Here is a 15,353-nt window from a genome sequence, read left to right as displayed (position 1 = left end):
CTCTACGGCCGTCTATAACGCAGGACAAAAGGGGCACCTACCCCTTAATCCTGTAAAAACTGCGACCGGGCCCGCCACTCTAGGGCTCGATCAATTCCGCGGGGGCCCGCTACTTACTGGGTAGACGCACGCGAGCCAGGGACGCCGGGGACGCAGGAATCCAACAGAGTCCCGTTACGTACGTGGCGTACGTCACATGACCCTGCTGCGCATCTGCTTCCCTGTACAGTAGAACAGGTTGGTTTGCGAGTGGCACATACTTTAACATCTTCAGTTGTTCAGGTAAGGGGAGGCTGTATGAAGGAGTATTTGAGTATTTGCCAAAGATGCCACAGGCGGGCTGTTTTGATGGCAAATATGCCACAGGCGGGCTGTTTTGGTGGCAAAGGTGCCACAGGCGGGCTGTTTTAGTGGCAAAGATGCCACAGGCGGGCTGTTTTGGTGACAAAGATGCCACAGGCAGGCTGTTTTGGTGGCAAAGATGCCACAGGCGGGCTGTTTTGGTGGCAAAAATGCCACAGGTGGGCTGTTTTGGTGGCAAAGATGCCACAGGTGGGCTGTTTTGGTGGCAAAGATGCCACAGGTGGGCTGTTTTGGTGGGAAAGATGGCAAGTCCTATTCTTCCAATCTGGGTCCTAGGCAGATCTGGGTGCCAGGTCTGATTTGATACTAAAGGTGGGGTGGCTGGCATAAATACACAATGTGGGGCTGGCTGACGGGGCAATACGCAAGGGTACGGGGGCATTAATTCACAAGCGGGTGCTGGCTGGGGCATCACATAAATCAATACTAAAGTGGGGCTGGTTGGGGGCATCAATACACAATGGGGGCTCTCTTGAGTGCATAAATACACATGGGGGCTGGCAGCATCAATACACAAGAGGGCCAGCTGCAGCCATCACATAAATCAATACCAAAGGAAAAGCGTCCGTGGAAACCCTCCGGATGCGGGTGTCGGTGTGGCAGAGCCTATCCTGGGGTATGTGTTTGGGTGTTGGTGTGCCCGAGCCTGCCCTGGTGTGTGTACGAACACAGGAAAGAACCCCAGCACTCCAATCAGCTTACAATCCTTAGGTTACTCTATTCAGAGAAAGCAAAACAAAAAAAGCAACGTTTTGGCCAAACAGGGCCTTTATCAAGCTCAAAAGGCCTTGTTTGGCCGAAACGTTGCTTTTTTGTTTTGCATTCTCTGAATAAAATAACCTAAGGACTGGAAGCTGATTGGAGTGCTGGGATTCTTTTCTCTGTTCGTATACTTCAAGAGGGTTTATGCTGTCCCTTTTTTCCTGATAGCACCCAGCTTCCTGGGAGTTGAGTGCTGGGCCATTTTTTTTTTTAAACTGTCCTGGTGTGTGTGTGCGTGTGTCTGGTGTTGGTGTGGCAGAGCCTGTCCTGGTGTGTGTGTGTCTGGATGTCGCACTAAATTAGTCGCACTAAATTGTGCCTTCAGGCTTCCCATGTTGAATGACCAAGTATTATGTATGCGTATGTACATATATGTTTTTTCATAAAAATGGGCTGCTCAGTCTGAAAGGCTCGGGCCTATTTTTTGTCCCAGTCTGGGCCTGGCTGTAGGTACTCAGGTCTTCAACAATACAAAATGCAGATGTTGCAAAGAATTAAAAGAAATGGTAGACGAGCACTGGAAACAGGATTTCCTCCTTGTTTCTTAGTATCATTTGGAAACACTGTCACACCAATTGACAGTACGTAGCCGGAAATGTCATGAGGTGTTCACAGGGGAATTTTCTATTACTGTGGAATGAATCTACACCTTCATTTGACAATTTCATCACAAACAGGCCTCTTACAGTATCTATCTCACGGCATTTTATTAGAACAGCAGTGTCCTCAGACAGCCTCCCTTCATGGCTCGCTTCCAAGCCTAACAACAAACAAATTGACAAAAAAGAGTGATCTGCACACTATTGATTATTTATAGTGTCAACTATGTAAAAATTGGAGCTAAAAATCCTGACTTAGTTTTTTTTTTTCAATCTCACGCCAAGCATTTTATCTTTGCTTAGTACAATTAAGATTTTTTTTGTAGACTTCTCTGTTTTTCCAGTTCACATAGTTGTCTCTTTACTGTTGAAAAATAGATATGGCTAGGTGGGCTGAGCAGCCTCAAGCCATGTGCTGGCTTGGTCAGGCAACACGGGAATCAGTAAGAGTTGGGCCTAAACACCGGCTATCTAAAATAGCACCCTTTCCCTCTTGAAGGGATTCTGCAGGCCTTGGTTCTGGTTTGGCCTGGGCCTCAAAAAAACGATTACAGCAGATGTTTTCATGTATTGACCTGAGGTTTCATCTTATAGAGAAATGATCTGATGTTTGTAAAAAGAGTCACCTGTCCGTTTTCTATTGCATTGATGTAGTGGCCATACATAATATCTAACCTTAATGGGTCTTTTTCAAAATAACTAAACAGTCTTATGTCTATGGCCAAACTGCCCTCAGTGGCAGAAACAACTAAAGACAATAACAAAAAGGGACCAGAAAGATTGCAAGCAGAGGCTATGGGACTACTACATGGTCCCTTAGCATATATTTACCCGTGTGTTCATGAGTATTATGAATGACTCTGTTCAAACCTTAATATACAGAGCTAAAAATGTCAAAATTGGTTTAGTAGTGTCAACTAATTGCAGGCTTTTAATCTTATTTGAGATACAATAAATTATTGATTAAGCTTTTTAGTTCTTTTCAGATTATTTTTTCTCATGTAGAATCTATTATGAAGTGATGATATAAATCACTTCTACGGTGTTCTGACATACACACAGAGTCATTTGTTTAAATGATGCCAAACAAATTATTACCAACGCAACAAACTAAGAACATCACTATACCTATTTCCAGATATTAGATAAGTAAAAATATTGGGAACCAAACAGCTTCAGCTTGGTGTTCAACTTCAAGAGGCTTTGTTAACAGTATGATATTGTGAGACATACTTCAAAGTATCGCAAGTTTGGTGAGTCCTATCTCTATTTTTGTAAATTTAGTGTGCAATGCATATTTACAGGTTCTGACCAAGACATTAGGGTTGTGCATCCCCTGCTGCCACACAGATGGCTCAATAATGGTGTCCAGGAAGGCTTTAAATTGCTTGAGAGTCTCATTTGGGTTAAAATGCAGTGAAGTCCCATTGATTCAGCTCTTTATAGCCATGAAAAATTAGAGAGGACTTGCCAAACTTGGGGTAATTTATGTAGTGGTGGACTAGGCAATGTATGGCCATATAGTGTGACGGAATGCCATTTTATGCCTTGGATATGTGTTTTTTGAATAGTGGTCATTAATATTCAAGCATCAACCTAGGAATCAGAATTTTTGTGCTACTTATGTTTTTTTAGGTTGTGACGGTGTCATATAATGAATATTTAATTATGCCATTTTATTTATAAACACACTTTGGCTTTCTAACATGATTTATAAGGTAAAATATTTTCAAATTGTTTCAGTTAATTACTGACTTGCATGCCATTGTGATGCACATTAAACCAACGCTGCAGGGTAGGAAAGATAACAATGAAAGCACACAGAGAATAAGACTCACAATACAGAACCGCATGAAAATAATATAATATAACTGTACACTGTCGAAGACTGTATTTAAATATAATTATTTAATATAATTACCATATTATACAGAATTTGCATCAGACAATATAGTATCGATATTTGATGACTCTTTTGAAAAACTACACTTATACAAAATGTATGTGGTTTGATTACTATAAACCACGCAAAACTCACATTAAATACAATGAAGCTATAAACTATGTATGTATACTATGTATTTAGTACCATATAGAATTTTATCAGATGACTCTGGAAGCATTAAATATCTTTTCTTTTTCTGACATTTGTAAGAAAGCCCACCGGAGAATTATTATGTTGCTATTTACCTAACTTCAGTATTTCAACTGGTCTATCAGCACAGCATTTTTTCAAAATAATGAATTATGCAAGGAATACAAGTAATAATCATTACATTTCAATTTAGTGCATTTAAAAATATAAACAGATACATTTGTTTATATATATACATAGATACAAAAAAAAATAGAGCACTATTCAGGACCACAAATCTATAAATGTTTAAATTTATTGTGACATAATGTCAACAGGTTCATTTGCTTAGTATACTAGAGACTACAATTAATGTTTTGTGGAACCGCACCTCTAGATCGCTGTTTTATCTGCAGTCTATTATATGGGAGTCAAGGGGATTCAAACAATCTCTAGCGGGAGGCATATACGCAATTCATACAGAGCACGAGAACCCGTCCAAAGCTTTCAATGCAATCATGACTGAGTGATCATGGGAAGTCATTTAAACATTTATAAAAAAAAACGTGGAAAATATAAACCTTAATAACCCAAATAGAACATTTCTTTTTAACAGTATCCCCGTCCAATTTCAGGAAGATACACCATTAATGAAGAATTTTCTAGGTTGTGCCGATTAACAGCACCCGACAAATTAGTACAGCGGAGGTATTTTTTACAGGTAGCTGTAGTTCACAATTCAATCCACGGAGATGGCAAAGAAAAGGCGAAGAATTAAGATGCAAGGCTATCCAATCAACATATGTACGCAAAGGTTGCTGTGTTTCGCAGCGCTAGAGTGATGGTAGAGACCTTTTCAAGGAGTGTTATAGCAGTCATCCCTAATTAGTGTCAGAGCCTCTATGGAATACGTTTAAAACTATTTTGCATCAATTACGTGCTGAGAGGTTTTATAATATGCGCCCTACTATTCGAAGTGCTATATCACCGATACTATCTATCAGTAAAGATACAACCACAAACCCTGGCCCACCTCCCAACAAAATATACTTTAATCAGCAGAGCATTAAAACCGCCTATATCTTGTATCATCGTTCTTGAACACACCATATGGTGGCATTTAAGACATCTGTAATAAAAGATTTACATCCTGTTTCTCCCGCTGAAAGGATAATGTATCCCAGCATGCCATTGACCTCCCTTTCCTGATTGGCTGCTCACTCAACGGCTTTGTACATTTTTATACATCTTTCACAAATGTCACGTACAAAACAAGAAAGAGACAGGCTGGATGAGTGATCCAGGTGCCCAAAGCATTGTAGGTTACTAATAGAAAAGTTCAAATGTGAAATTGGAAAAATCTTTAAAACTAACTTAAATCTTAACAAACAACCATTGTAAGAACCCTTCGGCCCGCCTAGCCCTGATGCAAGGACACGGACGTTAATCGGGATAACTTTACGCCTATCCCATGTGTGTTCTCACTGTATTAGCTTCTATCACTTCTGCTGAGGCTATTTCATCTAAATACCACCTCCTCAGTAACGTAAAACTTCCTTGTATTACATGCGAGAGCATTCCATGTGACAAGATAACTATTCTCCACCTTTGCAAAAATTTGAGCCCTGGGTATGTGAGTAAATTTATTATTAAACATTTTGTAAACGCACACACAGATTATGACTGTGTTTTTTCCCCTTCACATCACATCATATGTAATCAAAATCGAGATTTGATGACATTTGTCTTACAAACTTGTGATAGTTGTCTTGTTGTTATCGCAGCAAAAAAATACACGCTGTATTCCCATGGTACGAAAGCCAGATGTTACTTTTAACAAGTAGTTGAGAAATTATTTAAATAATCCTATAATTAATTAAGAGTTCATTTACCATAAACAGAAAGAGATGATGTCAAATGACACAAACATTCTGTTTTCTTTGTCCAAGTGTGAAACAAATTTAAACAGAGCTACCCATAAACAGCCTTGTCATTTATTCTTCGACACAATATGACCACATGTTCTAACACACAGATTTATCAAGAATTATCTAGAACTCATTGTCATAGAAAACCTAACACGCTTAATCAGGGTTTGACTGAAACACACCAAACATTAATACATTAATTTAGATGGACAGATTGAGAAATAGATGATAGGTGATAGATAGATAGATAGATAGATAGATAGATAGATAGATAGATGATAAATAGATAGATAGTAAGGCTAGTATAAAATGACTGCAAATTATTATTATTATTTATATATAAAGCTACACAAAAATGGATACATGCGTATAACATTTTTGCTACACATTTGTGTACACGTAAAAGTGTATAATACTTGAGATGTTTACATGATTATTGTACACGGTTACAAATCACAAGTTGATTGCTGTACAAGAAATGCACCTCCATTCATCAACTTCAGATACGCAACAGGCCTTTAAACATGACGTAGCTAATCAATTAAAGGAGAGGACCATTACAGACCTCAGTATGATTAGATTTAGTGTATTAGATACTTTTATAGCTGCTTTCTCTTTTATTTCAGCTGGGTGGCTGTAAGGCAGGAATGGACAGGTAGAAAGCACCATTTGAACAATCTTTTAAGAGAATTTTGCGAAATCCAGCGTTTCCACCTTCTATAAAAGCGGTTTAAATGCATATATAGTGTCTTAGGTGCTAAACTTGCAAAAACAAAGTTTTGTGAGCATTTTTGTGTATGTTATATAATAACAGGGCCTTCTTTTTCCTCTGAGTGCCACTGGTGCCCATGATAAAATTATACCGATGACCCACCATGACCCTCCGTGAGATATTATCTCCTAACCCCAGATGACTTATCCATTCTACATTCAGAAAGAATTACAGTTTCTACCAAACTTTTTCAGTATGGAGACAGCTCACATCTTAAACGTCTGGAATGTATTTCTCCAAAGCGGTTGATGCTAAAATAATCATATACCCCTAAAACAGATGTTTATTCTGCAAACAGAACAACAACAGCTGGCGCAACCAGATACGTTTGAATTGGTCAAAAGTCGTAATATAAAACACACATGCAGTGTGAAAGAAGTGTAGACATCGCTAAACAAACTTCTACCAGCTCTGAGACATCTTTCGTACCTGCACACTGTATACATTAAGGTTTTTGTCTTATTAGTAGTAAGTTGCAACAACACTTTGACTGAACCAGTCTTACAAAAACAAGGGAAAGGGGAACACGACCCGTATATCTCAAGGCACTTTATGTAACTTATGTAACAATTTTGAGAGGTCTACGAGCTACAAATTTACCCACAAAATGGATCTCACAGCAAGGTAACCTTGAACAATGAATCAAGAATGCTTGGAAACCAAAGCAGATTGAATCTTCCATCAACATCTCAACACATCACTCTATGCACACACAGATCACCCGACGAAAGAAATCTGGAAAGTTTTATTTAAACCCAATCCCATTTTTAATTAGGGTCAGTGCATGAACTGCATTAGGTATTTGTAACAGTCATTTGAAAATCAAACACATATATAGTTTCACTCTAAACGCAAACACTTCAATCTGCAATCCACATATAATGTTTCCACCAGAAAGGAAAGACACACATTACACATCTAATGCAATATATATATAATGCAATAACAATATATATAAATATATATTGCTCTTGTTTAAAGCGCTGCAGGTATCTGAGTTGTATATGAAACATGTCAGCCAGCAAAATACCAAAAAAAGAGGAAAACAAAATCACTTTTGCACAGACAATAGCAGGGCAAGGCTTTAATACAATGACCATCAGCAGGGAGGATTTGATTTTTTCATTAACCCATCCAGCAAGAATGAATACTATCACACTGAGAACAAGAGATGTGCCTTTTAAACGGATTTATTTCCCACAGTGTGTACATACATATCATACATCCAACCTGATACAGCATATCAATCATTCTAAACCTTCTCACCAATGCACTGGGAACTCCACCACTCCCAGATGTATTGATCACAGGAATAAAAAATAATAAATACATGAAGACACAAGACAAAAAGAGCAAGAGTGGGCTCTTCACAACCATTGAAACTACCCCATGGGCACGTTCTAAAGCATCTTCTGACAGCTCTATTGCAATCCAGCCCATGCCTCCCAGTACAGACATCTCATTAGCATAATGCCAGCTATGCTATGGAAATTAACCCCATTCGTGCTGGAGGGGCTGAAGTGGACCCCCTGCTGACAGTGGTGGATGTCACTCCATCATCATCCCAAGCTTGCAGTGAAAGGATTAAAATACTATCTGCAGTGACAAGGGTCCAACACTCCTTCCCCACACCTCCTCCCCTCTCCTTAACCACCTCTCTCAAAATCATTAGGACCTTAAATGAACCCCCATACAAGAATGAGCACACACGCCCTTCTGCTTACCTCCAATGCCTCAAAAGTCACAAAGCTGGTCATTGCAAATCCATCTATGATGTCTTCTTCAGCCGAAGAGGACTCTTTCCTCTTTCTCCTGGGGGGCTTTGGTCTGGACAAGGAGGCGGTCGGGTTCCCATTGTCTTCTTTCTCAGATCCAGAAGAGGAAAGCAAAGAACCGGTCCTGGAAACCCCTAATCCTCCTTTGGATTTCATCTCCCTATCCCTTTGGGATTTGGATCTCCTCTTCTTGCGAAACCCATTGCACCTTGGGCCATCCATTGCACCCACACCAGCAGCACAGGCAAGCAGCAGCACTAAAGATACCAGCAACCACCCCTTCTCTCCCTCTCCCCTTCCCCACCTCCTCCTCCCCTCCAGATACAAGATAAATAATAAAATAAAACCCCACCACGGTCTGAGAGAAGAAAAAAAAATTAATAATGAAGAACTGGAGAGCACATTTTTCCTTCCATGCCCCGACTGGAAATAAAAACAACAAAAAATATCCTTGAGTGTAATTCCACCACATACACAAGAAAAAATATATATATTAAAGCAGGAAATTCCTATAAGGCTGCCAAGGAAAGTAATGGCTGATCACAGGTCGCCTTCGTAAAAAAAAAAAATACAAAAGAAAAAAGGGGGCAAAAAAAACTCACCAAACAAGCAATAAATCTGGAAAGGAGAATGCTTTGATCAAGATTGGAGCTTAGATCCAACAACAACAAAAAAACATGGATGATTCCACCTGATTTATTCTCTGCAAATATTTAACTCTTTGTTATTGTTGGTGACTTCATCTGTATCTTGCTCTTTTTTTTCCTCCACATCATCCCATGATCATTTCCTCCTTCTCTTCTTCAGTGAAGAACTTCCAACATAGATCACCCCCTCCCTTTCTCCTCTTCTTCCTCCTGCTTCGGTTTCTCTGCTCCTCTGTGACAGATGCATCCAGACTAAGCAGACAGAGGAGGAATAAGAGCAGGAGACTGGCTGGGGGAGAGAGGTGCAGGGAGGCAGAGGGAAGCAGCTGCAGCAGCAGTACAACACGCACACATGCACACACACAAAGCAAAACAAGAAATGGGGTGAAAGTGACAGCAGTGTGTGTGTGTGTGTTCTCTCCAGCTGATGCAGCCTCCTGATCTTCACCCACTTCTGCTGCTCCACAGGAGGTCAGGGCGATGTTCCCTCTTTATTCTTCTATGTCTATCCCAGGCCGGATTACTTAGTGTGTCTACACAGGAGAGGAGGGGGGGGGAGTCACATCACTTCCACTTCCCATCAATCCTTTTCTTTGTTGCTTGCCTAACTTTTTTTTCCTATGACATCACCATAAAAGATTGTACTTAGTTTGATTCCTGGCTTTAGTTTTATTACCACGTACATGCACACCGTTGCACATACATTAACACACTGCTGCACACGCACACACAGGTACTAGGGTGAGATAAGTTGCAGACATGCGCACAGAGAGGGAGGGGCATGTGCCTGATCATGCTTCCCCTGTCTGGGTGACACTTTGTCTGTCTGCCTCCCTCACTTTCAGCATAGGGACTTGTGCATAGGACTCCTACAGTAACTCTGCCCCATAGGCATAACTGCATTCTAGCAACCTCAGCAATATGAACGAATAAGTAATACTGAGAAGAAGGACTCAGGGAGGGAAGGTACAAAACACATGTTGCTTTTTAAGTTGCTGTCTATACTTTACTAGTATAATGTGCATAGGTGCAACCCTTCCTAAAGAGTTTGGACTCTTTGGGTACTTTAACCCCTGGATGTTCCACATGACATAAAAAATATGTGTTATATTAAGTAGGGTATATTGTATCAAACATTTATAACACAAATAAAAAAGGCATTTAATTATGGATTTGTCTCTGATGTGACAGTTTCTCTTTAAGAGTTATTTTAATCATAAGCATTTTTAGCTCCTAGATAAAATAGGCTTAAATAATCTTTAAAATAAATAAAAAAAATTGAAACATTTTGTTTTGAATCATTGAATCTCCTGCTTTAGTGATGTTTTTTCTATTTGAAAGCATTATGAAACCAATGATGACAACTTATAGAAACAGAATTTTAAGGCAAATCAATTGCTCCTTTTTCCTTCTTTAAAGACTCAGACTTTAATCAGTCCTATGCCTTGTCTTAGATTGAGGATGCCTATCCCATGCATGTTCATTTCCCTCACTGTGTTAATCTCTACCACGTCTACTGGGAGACAGTACCACTTATCTACCACCCTCTCAGTAAAGTAAAACTTTCTTAGATTACATCTAAACCTCTGACCTAGTTTTGGATTATGACCTCCAGTTCTAACATTTCTCCTTTGAAATACACTCCCCTCATATACTTTGTTAAATTACCTTTTTTAATTTAAAGGGACAGTCTACTATAAAGCAATGCACATTAAAGTAATCAGTGAGTACTTTAATATGCATCCTTCCAAAATGAAAAAATAAAAAAATAAATAATTAACTGACATGAAAGAGGTTGTCCTGCATCAGCATCCATGGTCTATTTTTTCTTGCTACTGATTGGCTGCTTAAAGTTTTCAATCTGTGGCTTTAATCAATGGCAGGACTTTCCACACATGTGCACTGGGGTCTCAACAGATTCGCCCCCCCTGCGTGCAGTGTTTGCCAAGCAAGTAAAGTGTGAAGTACCCTTAGCCTGGTAATCTAGTGGGGCTTTTTTTCTATTGGTTGTGGTGGCCTCAAACTAACACTTCGAAATGTAGGGAATAAAAGGAAAATGACATCTGGTTAGAAGACATAAATAAAAAGTCATGTGTATTTTGTTCTACTTGGTTTCTTTTTTTAAATTATGAATTTGCCTGCCATTTCCTTTAGCAAATAGTTTTTCTAATTGCAAGGGTACAGGAGATTCAAACTATTTATTGGAGAGAAAAAAATTAAATGGGGAAACACTCTACAGGGTTGCTACGAGAAACACTCTGCAGGGTTGCTACGAGAAACACTCTGTGGGGTTGCTATGGGAAATATTCTGCAGGGTTGCTATGAGAAACCCTCTGCAGGGTTCATGCAATAGAAGCGTGGCCTGGCTAGCAGACTAGTGTGCCAGTGGCGGATGGAGCACTGGTAGGTCCATCGCTGGGGCATGCAAGAATGCATCGAGGCATGTGAAAATGTAAAATGTGAAATGTAGCGAGAACCTCAGTGTTCTTCACTGATCCATATATAGAGCGAAAGCCTCTAGGAGTAACAACAGCTCCTGAAACGGTAGACCACGGACACTCACAGAGTGTAAAGTGTGTAAAAATCCTCTGTAGCATCCTCACTGCCTCTGGCCACAACATCAGCACAAGCACTGCACATCAGGAGCTTCCATGGCCAAGCAGCTGCACACAAGCCAAAGATCACTATGACTAATGCCAAGCGTCGGCTGGAGTGGTATAAAGCTGGACTATGGACTAGTGGAAATGTGTTCTCTTGAGTGATGAATCACATTTTACTATCTGGAAGTCTGATTGTCAAATCTGGGTTTGGATGCCAGGAGAACGATAGCTACTGTAATGTTTGGTGGAAGAGGGATAATGACTAGGGCTGTTTTTCTGGGTTAAATTCCAATGAAGGGTAATGTTAATGCTACAGCCATGGGCGTAGGAACCCCTAAAAATCTGGGGGGGACAGTATTTTCCCCCATCAGATCCCCACTTTCTCCCCATCTCTCACACTATCTACCCCCTCTCCCCCTTCTCACACTATCTACCCCTTCTCCCCCCCTCTCACACTTTCTTACTATCTACCCCCTCCCTACTCACACTATCTACCCCCTCCCTACCCTCCCTTCTCACACTATCTACCCTCTCCCTATCGCCCCCTTCTCATTAGCTACCCTCTCCCTACCGCCCCCTTCTCACTAGCTACCCTCTCCCTACCCCCCTTCTCACTAGCTACCCTCTCCCTACCCCCCTTCTCACTAGCTACCCTCTCCCTACACAAGGGGGGCAGCTAGCTAGGTTTCAGCATGTACTGGCTGACTTGGCATGATAGGAGTGTGATTGCTAACAGCAATCACAGTCCCATCATGCCTAGGTTCCAGCACTTACACATCCAACCAGTAAATGCTGGAACCTAGGCATGATGGGACTGTGATTGCTGTTAGCAATCACACTCCTATCATGCCAAGTCAGCCAGTACATGCTGGTACAGGGTGGCTGTAAGTGATGTGCAGACCCCATACTGCTGGCAGCATCAATAGACAAGGGGGGCAGCTAGCTAGGTTTCAGCATGTACTGGCTGACTTTGCATGATAGGAGTGTGATTGCTAACAGCAATCACAGTCCCATAATGCCTAGGTTCCAGCACTTACACAATCAACCAGTAAATGCTGGAACCTAGGCATGATGGGACTGTGATTGCTGTTAGCAATCACACTCCTATCATGCCAAGTCAGCCAGTACATGCTGGAACAGAGTGGCTGTAAGTGACGTGCAGACCCCATACTGCTGGCAGCATCAATAGACAAGGGGGCAGCTAGCTAGGCTTCAGCATGTACTGGCTGACTTGGCATGATAGGAGTGTGATTGCTTACAGCAATCACAGTCCCATCATGCCTAGGTTCCAGCACTTACACATCCATGCTATCACACACACTCATTCATTCATTCATATACTCATTCGTTCACAGATTCATTCCCTCAATCACGCATACTGACTCAAACACCCTCCCCACGCCCTTACCTGCACTGCAGCTCCTCGATGCCGCTCAGCAGGGGGCGCGACCTCCCTCTGCGTTCTCTGGTACTGTACAGAGGAAGCAGGATGTGATGTTATGTCACGTGAGCTCTGCTGGGTTCCGCTTCCTCTGTGCAGTACAGAAGACCCTCCCACAGGTAAGCAGCAGGGCTCGAGGTGCGAACCGCGTAAGATCGGTTGCCCTGGCTGCCGATCTTACACAGGACGCACCTCGAGGTCTTGTGGGCCGCATTTGCGGTGTTTCTATTGGGGGGGGTTCCTACGGCCCTGGGGGGGATTTCTTCATTATCAGTCCCCCCCCGCATCAGTTACTGAAGGGGATCTGTCCCCCCCGGTTCCTACGCCCATGGCTACAGCATACAGTACAAAGGCATTTTAGACAATTATCTGCTTCCAACTTTGTGGCACCAGTTTTGGGATGGCCTTTTCATGTTCCAACATGACTGTGCCCCTATGCACAGGTCCATAAAAACATGGTTCGATTACATTGTTGTGGAGAAACTCAAATGGCCTGCACAAGTCCTTGACCTTAACCCAAAATGAACACCTTTAGGATGAACGGGAACTCTGATTGTGAACCAGGCCTTCTCGTCCAACATCAGTGCCTGACCTCACGAGTGCTCTTTAAGCTGACACACCAAAATCTTGTGGAAAGCCTTCCCAGTAGAGTGGAGGCTGTTATAGTTGCAGGGAGGGGGGCAACTATTGGTTTTGGAATGGGATATCTAACAAGTTCATATAGGTTTAATGGTGAAGTGTCCACATACTGTTGGTCATATAGTGTATTCAAAAAACTGTTAATGTGAAAAGGTAATTTAACCTTAACTTGAAGCAGTGTAAAAGTTGGAATTATTAGCATTATTAGTATTAGCAAAAATCACATTGAAACACTTGACGACATATAAGAATCACTCTGCCTTTCTAGTCTGCCCATCATTTTTCTGCAGAGACTCAGACCAGAATCAGTCCTTGGTCTTGACTCACATTTCTTCATGCCTATCCAATGCATGCTTAAATTCCCTCACTGTATTAGCTTCTACCACTTCAGCTGGGAGGCAGCTTCATGTATCTAATACCGTCTCAGTAAAGAAAACATTCCTTACAGCTGAGCCACAAGAGAACTGTGAGAAGTCATTTTTACTATATTACAACATCTTAAGAGCTCCTTCTATTCCCTATTGAGTAGTAGAGGTAGCTTCAGCATTCAGTCCCTCCCTTTATACGTTTCCCTTTTAAAGTCCACTTTGTGCCCTCGCTCAAAATCAGACTATTTTTATGCCATACTTCACACTTGAAGCGTGGCACTTGAGACATAAAACTGTGGCCATCTAGACATTTTAGTTCTAGGCTACCTTCTGGGATTTGTCTGAAGTGATCATAGTCAGGATTTCAGGATCACTTACTAATTGTTGGTGTGTAGAGAAAGTGAGCTATCAGGCACAGAGATTCTTTCTATTATATTTTAATAATTTCTGTATTTTTCATAAAATACAGAGAAAATGTAGTTTGAAGTTTTCAGTAATTTACTTTTAGTTTCTTAATTGTTCAGATAAGGGTATAATCTCTGCAGAGTCTTCTTTGTAGAATTGACTGACATTCAGCAACATTGAATTGGAAACAAGATTGTCACACTGCTGTGTAAGATGGTATAGATGTCATTGAATTTTATCGCTAATATCCTACCAATGAAGAAAAAGTTTGTATTAATTTCTGAGCTCCAACCCTAAATGAGACTTAACAATAACTCTGTCTGTTTCTTTTCATCACTAGTTTTAAAGGGTAGAACTTTGCAAATCCACAGTCGCACATAGAGCGCTGCTACTATATAAATGTTGATGTTTTCCCCAAAGGATGAATTTATATGGATATAATTTTCTAAGCACAAATATCACTTTAATATACCTACCCCTTTTCATACACATAAAAGTTAAATGTTAAAGATTTGCCTAGCTGGGATTTATTTATTTTTTTTAAACAAAAACTTCACAGTCATTAATTGAAGTAGTATAGCCAACTACTTTGGGAATACCAACCTTAAGGCATATGTTGATCTGAAAATATATTTCTGAGTTTTTAATTATGATTGTATATATATATATATATATATATATATATATATATATATATATATATATATATATAAAGAGCCAAACTGGGTTTTTTGCCTTCTTTTGGATCAATAGCAACAAATTAACAGATATAGGAAAGGCTGAACTTGATGGACGCATGTCTTTTTTTCCAGTATATATATATATATATATATATATATATATATATATATATATATATATATATATATATATATATATCCAGATTAAATAGGCTATTTGGTGTGCATTTTAAAAGTTCTGTTAATTTTGATGATGTAGTGTTTCCATTAACCATGAGCTTGGCAACCACTAGTAGTAGT

General features: G+C 40.4%; 1 protein-coding gene across 3 annotated transcripts in view; it reads right to left on the bottom strand.

Annotated features, from left to right (window-relative positions):
- The window catches only part of LOC149300928 (autism susceptibility gene 2 protein-like), a 668,047-nt gene extending 659,552 nt beyond the window's left edge, over positions 1 to 8,495 (bottom strand). For all 3 annotated transcript variants that reach the window (XM_089484559.1, XM_089484557.1, XM_089484558.1), the window contains exon 1: positions 8,223 to 8,495. In XM_089484559.1, coding sequence (XP_089340685.1) covers positions 8,223 to 8,495 — 273 coding nt within the window. The remainder of the gene's footprint in view (positions 1 to 8,222) is intronic.
- Positions 8,496 to 15,353: the final 6,858 nt, after the last annotated feature.

Source organism: Sceloporus occidentalis, unplaced genomic scaffold (assembly GCF_023333645.1).
Source record: "Sceloporus occidentalis isolate IW3139 unplaced genomic scaffold, rSceOcc1.0.p SCAF_22, whole genome shotgun sequence".
Classification (NCBI taxonomy): Eukaryota; Metazoa; Chordata; class Lepidosauria; order Squamata; family Phrynosomatidae; genus Sceloporus; species Sceloporus occidentalis.
Note: the sequence above shows the minus strand (reverse complement) of the source record. Positions and strands in the feature narration are given on the sequence as shown.